We start from the raw sequence: 12885 nt of genomic DNA, 5'->3' as shown, positions 1-12885 counted from the left end.
TCCATCCAGCCTAGATTTAGGCACCTATGTCCATTAGAGGAACAGGGGGAGGCCATACCCCTCGTGGCATTTCCAACAAGTAGTTTAAAGCAGCTCCTGCTCGGTGTGCTGGCTTTTGTGGATCCTGTTCTTAGGCACCTAACTTTCCCCAGACGTTGCATAGGGAGCCTAGGCACCTAACGCACAGCTAGAGAGTCCACTAAGTGGCAGGGCGCCTAAAAGTCATATACCCTGCATTGCAATGCCTAAATCCCCCTTGTGGATCTAGCCCCTGGGCATTTCTGAAAATCTCATTATCTGCATCTCTAGCTGCCTAAATATCTTTACAAATCCATCCCTTTTAACACACATTTAATTCAAAGTATCTTCACTCTTGTTGGTTTAATATTGGTATTAATATTCTGACCACTTTCCAGACAACACTTAAACAGGTTTTCTTGTTGATTATACCATCTTGTAGTAGATTTAGTGAGACATTGTCAATTTAAGCATAAACATCCAATTTATTTTCACTATTTGTTTATTTACTACTTGCTTTTCTCTTAGCTCCGATAGTGGAAAAACAATGAAATTGGTTTAATTATAAACAAATTGAGTTTTCAGTCTCAGATTCTGAGTGCCGTAAACTGGGAGAGAGTGTGTGTTTAAAAGCAATTGTTTTAATTTTGAATTTTAAAAATGTATCAAACATTTTATTAAGTTTTTTAAAAAGCATCATTTTACAAAATTTAAATGTTGTGTCAGATTTAAGTTGACAACGTTCCATCCATTTTTTCTAAATACACAATAGTTTCTGAAGATGAAATTTTATTACTTCTATTTAAACATCAGTTTTAGAGGCGTTTTTGTAAAGAATATATCTTTATTACAGTTTATGTTAACACACTATGTTATAGTTCAAATTACACTATTGTAGTAATCTTTCTTATAAGCGGGAATCCTAGTTTTCCGTGATTGAAAAAAACAAAATTCTCTTATAAACATAAATCCACATTTTTCTGCAATTTAAAATGAAATCTGACAGCTGGAGCCCTACCTCCCTGGGCTGACAGCCGGAGTCCCATCTCTGTTTTTAACAAAAAAAAAAAAAAAAAAAAAAAATGGGGAGGGGGGGCAAATTCAGCGTTTTTTCCATGGCAAATGGATTTCTAGGATCCCTGCTTATAAGTAAGCTGAATTGAAAGCACTAGAAGCTTGATCTTCTACTCCTTAGCTTCCCACTTACTATGAACTTTTGGTATTTTGAAATACCAAAGGTCCGAAAGTGAAAACTAGCTATGTATCCTTTGAATAGAATTTTTCATGTTTGTGGTTATAAACAAGTTAGGACTGAACGATTTGAGCTAGGACCAGAGGACCAGAGGAAAAGATATAAGTTTCAGAATTGTGTCTAACAATTTATTTCCTGTAACTATCTATGGATAAATACCCAGATTGCATACCTAGTTTAAGTAAAAAGAAAAGGAGGACTTGTGGCACTTCAGAGACATCCTCTAGTTTAAGTAGTATCTCCATCTGAAATTAGTGGGCAGCCTTGTTTAAGACCCAGTGGCACAATCTGTCACTTTGTAGATAGAGTAAATCTATTTCTGCAGGCACTTAGAAGTCTGTTTATCAGAAACAGCCTTCTGCTATCTGTCAGTAGCACTCCTATATCTGTGTGTCAGTAATAAGTCAACTTGAACTTTAGAGGATTAGACAGCAAGATTTTAAAAGGAAAACTAAGCCAGAAGTTAGGTTCCTAAATCCATATTTAGGCACCTGTGAAGGGGTCCCACTCACCACATGTGCACCTGGCTAGACCTGGGATGTAAGGAATGTATGAGTGTGTTTTGGTGGCAGGCTGAACCCCCCCCCCCCCCCCCCGGCCTTCGCGATGTCACCTGGTGTGATGGGACACCACAAAGGCAGACTGTTCTGCCAGCCTGGGCCCCCTTTTACCTGGTCTTGCTGGGCTAGGCTCCTCAGCCTTTTCCAGCCAAGCACACAGACAGGGCCACACCCAGCCGCACAGAGAGCCGCTCTGAGAAGGCTCAGCTTAAGGGGCTTGACATAGCAAACTAAGCTAGTGTCAGTAAAGAAACTGGTTACATGTAAGTTCTCACCCTAAATGTGATTCTAATAATCTTCTTCACAGGCCAGGTGCCCTTCCAGCCTGGGGACAGTTCTTTCCCCCAGTTCAGTCTTTGTTGCTTCCAGCAGTCCTCTTGGGTGGGATAGCAGGGGAGAACTGACTACCGGGATTACCTCACTCTCCACCCTTAAATAGGATTTGCATAAGGCAGGAGTCATTTGTTTCCTAGTTTGACCCCCATCCCACCCCTCCAGCTTCTCATGGAAAAATACAGAAATTCAAGATGGGTTACAGTATCCAGTGACATGGTCACATGCCTCTGTAGGGTGCCTGTAGCCATTCTTCACAGACTGACCCACATGTTCACAGGAAGACAAAGCTCTTTTATAGTCCATTGGCTCTTGCTGATGGGCCTCAGCACTCAGGCTTTTTCACTGTTGTATCTGAAGTTGTTAGCAGGGGGTGTTGCCCAAAATAACATAGTTGAAATATAGATTCCTAATTTCAGATACAGAAATGATACATGTATACAAATAGGATAATCCTATTCAGTAAACCATAACCTTTCCAACGATACCTTACAAGGCTCATCTTGCTTAAAGTACAACTTAGTTATGTCATATTCCTATCACAAGCATATTTTCATAAAGAATATGGAGTATAATGTCACAGAAAGGTGCATGAAAGATCAAGGGAATGTCTGTACAGGATTTGTTACAATGCATACTCCATAATGTGTTACAGGAAAAGAGTGTTTTCTCGCTGATGCAAACGTAGTTCATTAATGGGAATCAAACAGAATTCCATATAACCTTTTATATTGCAACCAGTAGGTGTCCTAAATACTTAGCTGAAAACAAGATTTACTTTACTTTCTTTTAATATGAAATGAATCATTGTTTCTTCAATTGAAAAATGAACCTTTGTGTATTAGGTATATCAAGTTGCTGTCAATCTTGATGAGGAAAGGCTGTCTGCAATAGGCTTAAAAAAAGGTAATATCTCCCAACTTCCTTTTTAGTTACCTATTTAATCAGAGTTATTTAACTGTGTTTTGGAATGATATTGGCTAAGGGAAAAAAACTTTATTGGTTCTTTTTGTTGTATGAAAAAGGCCTACAAGATTAAAGAAAACAGTGAAGATTTTTAGCTAAGGGAACAATTTACCAAGGTTCCTGGTGGATTCTCCATCACTGGCAATTTTTAAATCAAGATTGGTTGTTTTTCTAAAATATATGTTCTAATAATTTGTGCTGAGAAGTTCCACGGCTTGTGTTACACAGGAGGTAAGATTACAGGACTACAGTGGGTCTGTTCTGTTCTTGGAACCTGAGTCTGTTTTACGTTAGAAAGTCAGTTCTCTTCTGCCCAGTTTTCCTGAAAGAGTCAATGCATGACTGGAGAGCTAGAGCATTTGTTATCAGAGACACCAAGCAAGTGAAACCTGATCAACTGAGAAGGGAAATAATTTTTATTAATTCTCACCCTAACACTCATGTATGGAATGAGAGAGCTTTGGGCGTACATTTTTGATCTCCAGGGAGTCCTACAGCAAAACTGGAGAAGATCAGACTTGGTGGTTGTCAAGGTTCCTCCCCCACTCTGAACTCTAGGGTACAGATGTGGGGACCTGCATGAAAAACCTCCTAAGCTTATCTTTACCAGCTTAGGTCAAAACTTCCCCAAGGTACAAAATATTCCACCCGTTGTCCTTGGACTGGCCGCTACCACCACCAAACTAATACTGGTTACTGGGGAAGAGCTGTTTGGACGCGTCCTTCCCCCCAAAATACTTCCCAAAACCTTGCACCCCACTTCCTGGACAAGGTTTGGTAAAAAGCCTCACCAATTTGCATAGGTAACCACAGACCCAGACCCTTGGATCTTAAGAACAATGAACAATCGTCCCAACACTTGCACCCCCCCTTTCCTGGATAAAATGTTGGATAAAAAGCCTCACCAATTTGCATAGGTGACCACAGACCCAAACTCTTGGATCTGAGAACAATGAAAAAGCATTCAGTTTTCTTACAAGAAGACTTTTAATAAAAATAGAAGTAAATAGAAATGAAGAAATCCCCCCTGTAAAATCAGGATGGTAGATATCTTACAGGGTAATTAGATTCATAGAATCATAGAATCATAGAATATCAGGGTTGAAGGGACCCCTGAAGGTCATCTAGTCCAACCCCCTGCTCGAAGCAGGACCAATTCCCAGTTAAATATTCAAAAACATAGAGAACCCCTCTAGGCAAAACCTTAAGTTACAAAAAAGATACACAGACAGAAATAGTTATTCTATTCAGCGCAATTCTTTTCTCAGCCATTTAAAGAAATCATAATCTAACACATACCTAGCTAGATTACTTACTAAAAGTTCTAAGACTCCATTCCTGGTCTATCCCCGACAAAGACCAGCATACAGACTATAGACAGACACACAGACCCTTTGTTTCTCTCCCTCCTCCCAGCTTTTGAAAGTATCTTGTCTCCTCATTGGTCATTTTGGTCAGGTGCCAGCGAGGTTACCTTTAGCTTCTTAACCCTTTACAGGTGAGAGGAGCTTTCCCCTGGCCAGGAGGGATTTCAAAGGGGTTTACCCTTCCCTTTATATTTATGACAGTGGTTTTTTTGTTTTGTTTTGTTTTTTTTAACCTTACAAATATCAGTTCTCCTCCCTCCTTTGAAAGAAAGAGAAAATACTTTCAGGACAGCTTTATACATTATAAAGAAGAATTAAAAGACATAAATTTTCTTTGGCTTTTTTGGCAAGCTTTCTTTAACAACAAATTATGATAACAGGTTCCTCTGAATTTGTATTTAGCTTTGCTATTCTACAGGTACCACAGCTATATACTGCTCTTGGTATTCACATGTGTCTTCTGACTATGAGGGACTGGAAGCAGTATGCCTGGATGGTCCAAAGGACCATTTAACAAGCAGCAGAAGTTACCATTATGGTGCCAGTCCTGCAAGCTGCTTAGCATGGGTGGACCCCTGTACTCTCACATCTTACGAAAGTCACTGGGCATGTATCTGATAATACATCGTGTGTGCAGGTTGTCAGAATATTGACCTTTATCCCTTCTTCAAGCCCTTAGTTTTCACCTAAATGTGACTGTAAAATGTTTTTCATGTGTAGGGATAAGGTTGCCAGATGTCCGATTTTCGGCTCTAAGGCCCGGTGGAAAAGGGACTCTGGCGGATCCAGTCAGTACCACTGACCGGGCCATTAAAAGTGCAGTTGGCGGGGCTGGCAGGCTCCCTACCTGGCTCTGCATGCTCCCCGGAAGTGGCAACATGTCCCTGGGCTCCTAGGCAGATGCACACTCTTCGTGCTGCCCCCTCCTCGGCAGCACCTGTGTGCGGAGACAGGGCGTAGAGCCGCCTGGCCACCCCTGAACCTAGGAACCGGACATGCCGGTTGCTTCTGGGAGCCGCCCAAGATAAGCGCCGCCCAGAGCATGCACCCCTCACCTCCTCCCACAACCCAACCCCCAGCCCAGAGCCCCCTCCTGCACCCTGAACCCCTCATTTCTGGCCCCACCCCAGAGCCCATAACCCCAAATGGAGCCCTCACAGCCCTCCTGCACCCCAATCCCCTGCCCAAGCCTGGTGAACATGAGTGAGTGTGTGACGGTGGGGGGAAAGCGAGCAATAGAGGGAGGGGGGATGGAGAGTGGGGGTGGGGCCTCGTGGAAGGGGCAGGGCCTATGAGAAGGGGTGGGGCAAGGGTGTTTGGTTTTGTGCCATTAGAAAGTTGGCAACCGTATGTAGGGACTTAGTTTAACTTTTGAAGTATGTGTAGAATTTTTGTTCATATTAAGGAGAAATATGTCTGCACTTGAAGGAGAGAATATACCCCTAAGTCCCATGACACACGTCATTGTTTTTCCGTTGTATTCGTGCTCATTACTCTTAATGCCTCTTTTGTATTTTTACAGGATTCTTCAAGATGAATACTACAGAAATCAATTCATTCACCATGACCCCATTAGGTTTTATACCAGATTTTAAAAATGCCACCCTTGTACCTGTCAATGAGACTGCGTGTGAAAACTGGAGTGAGGTTCATCATCTGGTTTTTCATGTGGCAAATATTTGTTTTGCAATTGGATTGGTTATTCCAACCACTCTGAATTTCCATATGATTTTCCTGCGAGGCTTGCTTGCTACAGGTAGGCCAAACAAAATTTACTTTTTACAACTTTAATGTGGCTGAAATTCCATTTACTGACCTATAGAAAGTAGGGCTGTCAAGTGATTAAAAAATTAATTGTGCGATTAAACAATAATATAATTTATTTAAATATTTTTGGATGTTTTCTACATTTTCAAATATATTGATTTCAGTTACAGCACAGAATAAAAAATGTACAGTACTCTATATTTTTGAGTACAGGTATTTGCACTGTCCAAAAAAGAAAAGAAATAGTATTTTTCAATTCACCTAATACAAGTACTGTAGTGCAATCTCTTTATCATGAAAGTTGAACTTACAAATGTAGAATTATGTACAAAAAAACTTTTATTTTTGAACGCAATCTAAAATTCTAGAGCGTGCAAGTCCACTCAATCCCACTTCTTATTCAGCCAATTGCTAAGACAAACAAGTTTGTTTACATTTGCAGGAGATAATGCTGCCCGCTTCTTGTTTACAATATCACCTGAAAGTGAGAACAGGTGATTGCATGGTACTGTTGTAGCCAGCATTGCAAGATATTTACGTGCCAGATGCACTAAAGATTCATATGTCCCTTCATGATTCAACCACCATTCCAAGGGATGTGTCCATGCCGATGACTGGTTCTGCTGATTAACAATCCAAAGCAGTGCAGACCGACGCATGTTCATTTTCATCATATGAGTCAGATCTCACCAGCAGAAGGTTGATTTTCTTTTTAGATGGTTTGGGTTCTAAAAATTGGGGTTCTAAATTTCCGCATCGGAGTGTTGCTCTTTTAAGATTTCTGAAAGCATCTGCCACACCTCATCCCTCTCAGATTTTGAAAGGCACTTCAGATTCTTAAATCTTGGGTTGGTTAGAAATCCCACATTCGTACCTTCTTCGTGTTTTGTGAAATCTTCAGTGAAAGTGTTCTTAAAATGAACATGTGCTGGGTCATTGTCCAAGACTGCTGTAACATGAAATATATTTCAATATATGGCAGAATGTGGGTAACACAGAGCAGGAGACATACAGTTCTCCCCCCAAGGAGTTCAGTCACAAATCTAATTAACAATTTATCTTTTTAAGTAGTGTCATAAGCATGTCCTCTGGAATGGTGGCGGAAGCATGAAGGGCCATACAATTGTTTAGCATATCTGGCACGTAAATACTTTGCAATGCCAGCTACAAAAGTGCCATGCAAATGCCTGTTCTCACTTTCTGGTGACATTGTTGTGACGCTGCACTCTAGCATATTTTTATAAAATCATATAATGAGTGTGAGTATAATGTAACTGGAATATGCTTCATGCAAAAGGTTTCTTGTAAGGTATCATTACAAAGTGTATAATCTATGGTGTGTGGTCATCCTATTTGTATAAATGTATTGCTCTTGGTCTGAAACTAGAAATATGAAATATAACTCTGAGGTCCTATTGTAGTTATACAAAGCGTGGGCCATTAATGTTGGTTTGGAATCTTAACGGCTCCCATTAACCAAGACAATTGACTGTAGATGGCTCTGTTTTACTTGTAAGTCTTCCTGTATACCTGTGGGCTAAGTCTTACAATGACATGTGATCATGTCACCTGAACTGGAATCCATCTTTAACCTGGTGCTCTTCCATTGAGAAGGAGGGGTGAGAACCCAGAGGGACAAAGGAGTCCCACCTTATGCAAAAGATTTATAAGCGGGGGGGGGGCGGCGGCAGCAAACAGCTGTGAATGTGTCTCTATCAGTGTTATAGAGGGCGAACAACTTGAGTTTACCCTGTATAAGCTTTATAGAGGGAAAAACGGATTTATTTGGGGTTTGGACCCCATTGGGAGTTGAGCATCCGAGTGTCAAGGACAGGAACACTTCTTAAGTTGCTTTCAGTTAGTCTGCAGCTTTGGGGCACGTGGTTCAGACCCTGAGTCTGTGTTGGAGCAGACTGGCGTGTCTGGCTCAACAAGACAGGATGCTGGAGTCCCAAACTGGCAGGGAAAGCAGAGACCAAAGTAGTCTTGGCACATCAGTTGGCAGCCCCAAGGGGGTTTCTGTGATCCAACCCATCACAGTTGCAAATGAGAAGAGGGCAGCATTATCTCCTGTAAATATGAACAAACTTGTTTATCTTCATGATTGGATGAACAAGAAGTAGGACTAAGTGGACTTGTAGGCTCTAAAGTTTTACATTGTTTTGTTTTTGACTGCAGTTATGTAACAAAAATATCTATTGTAAGTTGCACTTTCACAACAAAGATTGCGCTACAGTACTTGTATGAGGTGAATTGAAAAATACTATATCAGTTTTACAGTGCAAATATTTGTAATAAAAAATAATATACACTTTGATTTCAATTACCACACAGAATACAATATATATGAAACTGTAGAAAAACATCCAAAATATTTAATAAATTTCAATTGGTATTCTATTGTTTAACGGCACAATTAAAACTGATTTTTTTTGAGTTAACTGCGATTAATCGACAGCCCTAATAGAAAGTATTGTCCTGGGCTCACTTGTCTACCGTTGGTGGTATTTCAACATATTTTAATTGTTTTAGCATGATTTGGGGCCTGGTCAACATTCTGACATTGCAGAACTTATTTGGATAAGGTAATACAGACCCAGTCTCTTAAAACTCCACAACAACTGCATAGAGAATTTTGAGCATCTGTGCAGTTGCTGAAACACCTGACTGTGTGGAAGGGTAGGGTTTGTTTATGTGGTTTGGGCTTTATTGTATTTTGTTTTGTTTTTCATTTCTTCATCTGTTTTTCTCCACTCTCGCTTAACTTATCAGAAAAAAATCTATACTTGGACAAAGTATGGGAAAAAAAATTGGCCCCAAAATTTTTCGTTATGAGTAAATGAAAAACATAGAGCTCAATTTCATAGAATTATAGAATCATAGAATGTCAGGGTTGGAAGGAACCTCAGGAGGTCATCTAGTCCAACCCCCTGCTCAAAGCAGGACCAATCCCCATTTAAATCATCCCAGCCAGGGCTTTGTCAAGCCTGACCTTAAGAACTTCTAAGGAAGGAGATTCTACCACCTCCCTAGGTAACGCATTCCAGTGTTTCACCACCCTCCTAGTGAAAAAGTTTTTCCTAATATCCAACCTAAACCTCCCCCACTGCAACTTGAGACCATTACTCCTTGTCCTGTCCTCTTCTACCACTGAGAATAGTCTAGAACCATCTTCTCTGGAACCACCTCTCAGGTAGTTGAAAGCAGCTATCAAATCCCCCCTCATTCTTCTCTTCTGCAGACTAAACAATCCCAGTTCCCTCAGCCTCTCCTCATAAGTCATGTGTTTAGACCCCTAATAATTTTTGTTGCCCTTCGCTGGACTCTCTCCAATTTATCCACATCCTTCTTGTAGTGTGGGGCCCAAAACTGGACACAGTACTCCAGATGAGGCCTCACCAATGTCGAATAGAGGGGGATGATCACGTCCCTCGATCTGCTCGCTATGCCCCTACTTATACATCCCAAAATGCCATTGGCCTTCCTGGCAACAAGGGCACACTGCTGACTCATATCCAGCTTCTCGTCCGCTGTCACCCCTAGGTCCTTTTCCGTAGAACTGCTGCCTAGCCGTTCGGTCCCTAGTCTGTAGCGGTGCATTGGGTTCTTCCGTCCTAAGTGCAGCACCCTGCACTTATCTTTATTGAACCTCATCAGATTTCTTTTGGCCCAATCCTCCAATTTGTCTAGGTCCCTCTGTATCCTATCCCTGCCCTCCAGCATATCTACAACTCCTCCCAGTTTAGTATCATCCACAAATTTGCTGAGAGTGCAATCCACACCATCCTCCAGATCATTTATGAAGATATTGAATAAAACCGGCCCCAGGACCGACCCCTGGGGCACTCCTATTGACACCGGCTGCCAATTAGACATGGAGCCATTGATCACTACCCGTTGAGCCCGACAATCTAGCCAACTTTCTACCCACCTTATAGTGCATTCATCCAGCCCATACTTCTTTAACTTGCTGACAAGAATACTGTGGGAGACAGTGTCAAAAGCTTTGCTAAAGTCAAGAAACAATACATCCACTGCTTTCCCTTCATCCACAGAACCAGTCATCTCATCATAGAAGGCGATTAGATTAGTCAGGCATGACCTTCCCTTGGTGAATCCATGCTGACTGTTCCTGATCACTTTCCTCTCATGTAAGTGCTTCAGGATTGATTCTTTGAGGAGCTGCTCCATGATTTTTCCGGGGACTGAGGTGAGGCTGACTGGCCTGTAGTTCCCAGGATCATCCTCCTTCCCTTTTTTAAAGATTGGCACTACATTAGCCTTTTTCCAGTCATCCGGGACTTCCCCCATTCGCCACGAGTTTTCAAAGATAATGGCCAATGGCTCTGCAATCACAGCCGCCAATTCCTTTAGCACTCTCGGATGCAACTCGTCCGGCACCATGGACTTGTGCATGTCCAGCTTTTCTAAATAGTCCCTAACCACCTCTTTCTCCACAGAGGGCTGGCCCTCTATTCCCCATGTTGTGATGCCCAGCGCAGCAGTCTGGGAGTTGACCTTGTTAGTGAAGACAGAGGCAAAAAAAGCATTGAGTACATTAGCTTTTTCCACATCCTCTGTCACTAGGTTGCCTCCCTCATTCATTAAGGGGCCCACACTTTCCTTGGCTTTCTTCTTGTTGCCAACATACCTGAAGAAACCCTTCTTGTTACTCTTGACATCTTTCGCTAGCTGCAGCTCCAGGTGTGATTTGGCCCTCCTGATTTCATTCCTACATGTCCGAGCAATATTTTTATACTCTTCCTGGTCATATGTCCAACCTTCCACTTCTTGTAAGCTTCTTTTTTATGTTTAAGATCCGCTAGGATTTCACTGTTAAGCCAAGCTGGTCGCCTGCCATATTTACCATTCTTTCAACACATCGGGATGGTGTGTCCCTGTAACCTCAGCAGGGATTCCTTGAAATACAGCCAGCTCTCCTGGACTCCTTTCCCCTTCATGTTAGTCCCCCAGGGGATCCTACCCATCTGTTCCCTGAGGGAGTCGAAGTCTGCTTTCGTGAAGTCCAGGGTCCGTATCCTGCTGCTTACCTTTCTTCCCTGTGTCAGGATCCTGAACTCAACCAACTCATGGTCACTGCCTCCTAAATTCCCATCCACTTTTGCTTCCCCCACTAATTCTTCCCAGTTTGTGAGCAGCAGGTCAAGAAAAGCTCCCCCCTAGTTGGCTCCTCTAGCACTTGCACCAGGAAATTGTCCCCTATGCTTTCCAAAAACTTCCTGGATTGTCTATGCACCGCTGTATTGCTCTCCCAGCAGATATCAGGAAAATTAAAGTCACCCATGAGAACCAGATCTAGTAGCTTCTGTGAGCTGCCAGAAGAAAGCCTCATCCACCTCATCCCCCTGGTCCGGTGGTCTATAGCAGACTCCCACCACTACATCACTCTTGTTGCTCACACTTCTAAACTTAATCCAGAGACACTCGGGTTTTTCTGCAGTTTCGTACCGGAGCTCTGAGCAGTCATACTGCTCCCTTACATACAGTGCTACTCCCCCACCTTTTCTGCCCTGCCAGTCCTTCCTGAACAGTTTATAACCATCCATGACAGTACTCCAGTCATGTGAGTTATCCCACCAAGTCTCTGTTATTCCAATCAGGTCATAATTCCTTGACATCACCAGGACCTCCAGTTCTCCCTGCTTGTTTCCAAAGCTTTATGCATTTGTATATAAGCATTTGAGATAACCTGTTCATTGCCCCTCATTCTCAGTATGAGGCAGGAGCCCGCCCCTCACAGACATTCCTGCCTGTGCTTCTTCCCGGTATCCCACTTCCCCACTTACCTGAGGGCTTTGGTCTCCTTCCCCCGGTGAACCTAGTTTAAAGCCCTCCTCACTAGGTTAGCCAGCCTGCTTGCAAAGATGCTCTTCCTTCTCTTTGTAAGGTGGAGCCCGTCTCTGCCCAGCACTCCTCCTTCATGGAACACCATCCCATGGTCAAAGAATCCAAAGCCTTCTCTCCGACACCACCTGCGTAGCCATTCGTTGACTTCCACGATTCAACGGTCCCTACCCAGGCCTTTTCCTTCCACGGGGAGGATGGTCGAGAACACCACTTGCGCCTCCAACTCCTTTATCCTTCTTCCCAGAGCCACGTAGTCCGCAGTGATCCGCTCAAGGTCATTCTTGGCAGTATCATTGGTGCCCACGTGGAGAAGCAGGAAGGGGTAGCGATCCGAGGGCTTGATGAGTCTCGGCAGTCTCTCCGTCACATCACGAATCTTAACCCCCGGCAAGCAGCAGACTTCTCGGTTTTACCGGTCAGGGCGGCAGATAGATGACTCAGTCCCCTGGAGAGGAGAGTCCCCGACCACCACCACCCGCCTCCTTCTCTTGGGAGTGGTGGTCGTGGAACCCACAGTCTCAGGACAGTGCATCTCATGCCTTCCAACCAGCAGAGTCTCCTTCTGCTTTCTCCCACCAGATATATCATCTGGTCCACTCGCCGCAATGGTACCTGTGGAGAGAACATGAAAGTGGTTAGTTACCTGTGTCCACGTTGCTGGAACCCGGACATTCCCCCTTCTTCCTCTGGAGGTCACATGTTGCCAAGCTTCTTCACTGGCCTCTTGGCTCCGCTGTGCAACCTGCTCTAAATC

The 12885-nt window shown here is 43.1% G+C and overlaps 1 protein-coding gene across 2 annotated transcripts in view; it reads left to right on the top strand.

The window, feature by feature from the left end:
* Nucleotides 1-12885, top strand: part of POPDC1 (popeye domain cAMP effector 1) — a 57745-nt gene that overhangs the window by 2491 nt on the left and 42369 nt on the right. For both annotated transcript variants that reach the window (XM_077812872.1, XM_077812873.1), the window contains exons 2-3: nt 3009-3069; nt 6019-6252. In XM_077812872.1, coding sequence (XP_077668998.1) covers nt 6030-6252 — 223 coding nt within the window. In that variant the 5' untranslated portion in view covers nt 3009-3069; nt 6019-6029. The remainder of the gene's footprint in view (nt 1-3008; nt 3070-6018; nt 6253-12885) is intronic.

This window comes from Eretmochelys imbricata, chromosome 3, assembly GCF_965152235.1.
Source record: "Eretmochelys imbricata isolate rEreImb1 chromosome 3, rEreImb1.hap1, whole genome shotgun sequence".
NCBI lineage: Eukaryota > Metazoa > Chordata > Testudines > Cheloniidae > Eretmochelys > Eretmochelys imbricata.
Note: the sequence above shows the minus strand (reverse complement) of the source record. Positions and strands in the feature narration are given on the sequence as shown.